This window comes from Penaeus chinensis, chromosome 8, assembly GCF_019202785.1.
Source record: "Penaeus chinensis breed Huanghai No. 1 chromosome 8, ASM1920278v2, whole genome shotgun sequence".
In the NCBI taxonomy this organism is placed as follows: Eukaryota; Metazoa; Arthropoda; class Malacostraca; order Decapoda; family Penaeidae; genus Penaeus; species Penaeus chinensis.
Window position 1 is genome coordinate 41,496,104 of NC_061826.1, and position 2,500 is coordinate 41,498,603.

Sequence of the window (2,500 nt, forward strand, 5' to 3'; positions counted from 1 at the left end):
TCCTTATTGACGGTACATATTGTTTTCGTTAATTCTACTATTAACACAAAAAAAATAACTGCATTATCCACTAACCAACAGCAAACACTATTAGAACAATAGGTTTATATCTCTTTACTTATACAAAAAATAAACAAATATCTGGCACATTTTGCCTCAGGTATACACAAACGTTAAGTCACGTAAACCGCATTAAACCAGTGTAATTGTCTCATTAGCACAATCAAAGACTATAAAATCCTATAATTTAATAAATAGGACCCATGTTACATACTTGCATCAGTGAGCATACTCACATAAGAATTTGTAGTAACTCGACCTTAGTTCACATATTCTAATTGACTAACGCCTTTGCCAATTATCAATAACATAATCAAAAACCTAAAACCTTTCTAAGTTTGTCTACCAAAGAGTACTCCAGACAGACACATACATCAAACCATTTAACAACCCATTTATGCATTGTCTCCAATAACTTCCAAGCAATTGTCAAGTAATTCTATCGTCAGGAATACCGCACGTGTAAAAATCTCAACCAAAGGGTACTCCAGGCAGACACATACATCAGGCAACTTAAAACCCATTGATGCATTGTCTGCATTTAGCTAGAGGAATTGTCAAGGACTTCTTCAGTCGCCAGAGATGACGCCAAGGTAGGGCCAGATAAACCTAAGGAGGTTACTGAAAAAATGTATTTTAAGTGCGTCATGGGTTTTGTTTTGATAATTGACGTATTTTCTCTTATACCTGGTATGATTATGATGATGAGGATGAGGATGAGGATGAGGATGAGGATGAGGATGAGGATGGGGATGAGGATGAGGATGATGATGATGATGGTGGTGATGGCGATGATGATTATCATTACCCTTAATATTTTTATCTCGGTTTAGGTGCTTAGTCATGCCGTTGTCCAATGAAGTGTAGTAAAAATAATAGTAATAAAACATCTACCCATAAAACAAGAACACGTGTTACACAAGTGCCACGTCTGTATACACCATAAGTACATTGGCGTGAAATATGTAAATTAACATATCATTGCATGTTACTCGTATTAAAATAAAACATTTGATGGTAGCATGTATTTGAAACAGCGGCAGAAAAGACCTGAGAAATCGACAGCATAATATATGTATATATGTATATATGTATATATATATATATATATATATATATATATATATCTTGCCATGTGAGCCGATTAATCCCGCGGATTAACTTCGGAATTGATGGTGGGAAAACAAAATCGATCAATATTACTTGAACGCCAAGTTACCATTGGAAGCTACTTCTTCATTGAGCAATAGAACCATTAACAGAATTCGCATAGGATCCTATTTCTGTTAACAGTAATACCAAGAGCAAGAAGATTTATAAGGATCAATTTCTCTGCGCAGCCGGCGACTTGTAAACGCACCTTAAAACGTTATATCTCGTAATAATATTTCGTATCATAGCCACAAGATATAATACGACATACTCATCGCAGGAAAATCGACCATCAGATAAATTCAATGCTAGAAAATAAAACCCACAGGATCGATGTTTCGTACGCACCGCGCCTGTGGACGTGAGAGCGAGGGATGCGAGAATGGCGACTGTCGAAAGTAGAAATAGCGAATTCTCACCGCCCTTTTTAACACCTCAAATTTACCATAAAAAGGACAACAGGTATTCAATAATCATTGTACAATCTTAGTCCACGAAGAGATAATTCCACTTACCAGTCGCTGTTGCAAGAGATAAGACGGTAAGAAAGAGCGTGGGACCGATCGGTTGCCTCATGATGCGAGCGAATTCAGCAAGACAACCTCTCCCTTTCACCTCCGATGCGGCACTAATGCTGATTCTGTCTGACTGTCTTCCTCACCCTGTCTGGCTTTCCTGGACGGAGCGGGTATTCATTTGGTTTTCCAGTTTTTCCTCTTTTATATCTTCGGATGGAGTATATAACGATCAAATATCATTTAATACACGTGCAAGGTTTAGATATATGCATATTTTGCTTGTGGGGGGGTCTGATCCTCTGCACAAGCGCCCGGCAAAATCGGCCTAGGATATTTGGCAAGCTAACTGGCAGTAGCGTGGTAGTGTGACACATGCAATTTTGTGTTGAAGTATTTCGCAGCTTTTCTATAAAGATCAAAGTATAAATGATTTTGGATAGATAGATGAATAAATAAAAAAAAAAACAAAAAAAAAATGCTAAATCAGTTACGTTTTGTACTTGCGCACAGCGAGTATTATCTTCAAAGATTATATCATGTATGATAAACACGTGCATGTGAACTGCATAACTTCTAACTTGAAAGCATTAGTACTTTCATTTTAGGGTTTTAGAGTATCCGGATCTATATAACTTACTTTAATTTAATTTATTTTAGATATTTATACATTTAATTATAATAATCCCGGAAATACTTGAAAAACGTAATTTTCCAAAATAACAGGATATGAACAAATATAGTAGCCTCTGCCAAATAATTACCTTCCACTA

At 36.3% G+C, this 2,500-nt stretch overlaps 2 protein-coding genes across 2 annotated transcripts in view; one reads left to right on the forward strand and one right to left on the reverse strand.

Moving 5' to 3' along the window:
* LOC125028064 overlaps positions 1-1,856 on the reverse strand; it is a 20,801-nt gene extending 18,945 nt beyond the window's left edge. The window contains exon 1 of the mRNA XM_047617360.1: positions 1,728-1,856. Within this exon, the coding sequence (XP_047473316.1) occupies positions 1,728-1,788 (61 nt within the window). The 5' untranslated portion in view covers positions 1,789-1,856. The remainder of the gene's footprint in view (positions 1-1,727) is intronic.
* LOC125028062 overlaps positions 1-2,500 on the forward strand; it is a 46,774-nt gene that overhangs the window by 4,503 nt on the left and 39,771 nt on the right. The window lies entirely within an intron of this gene.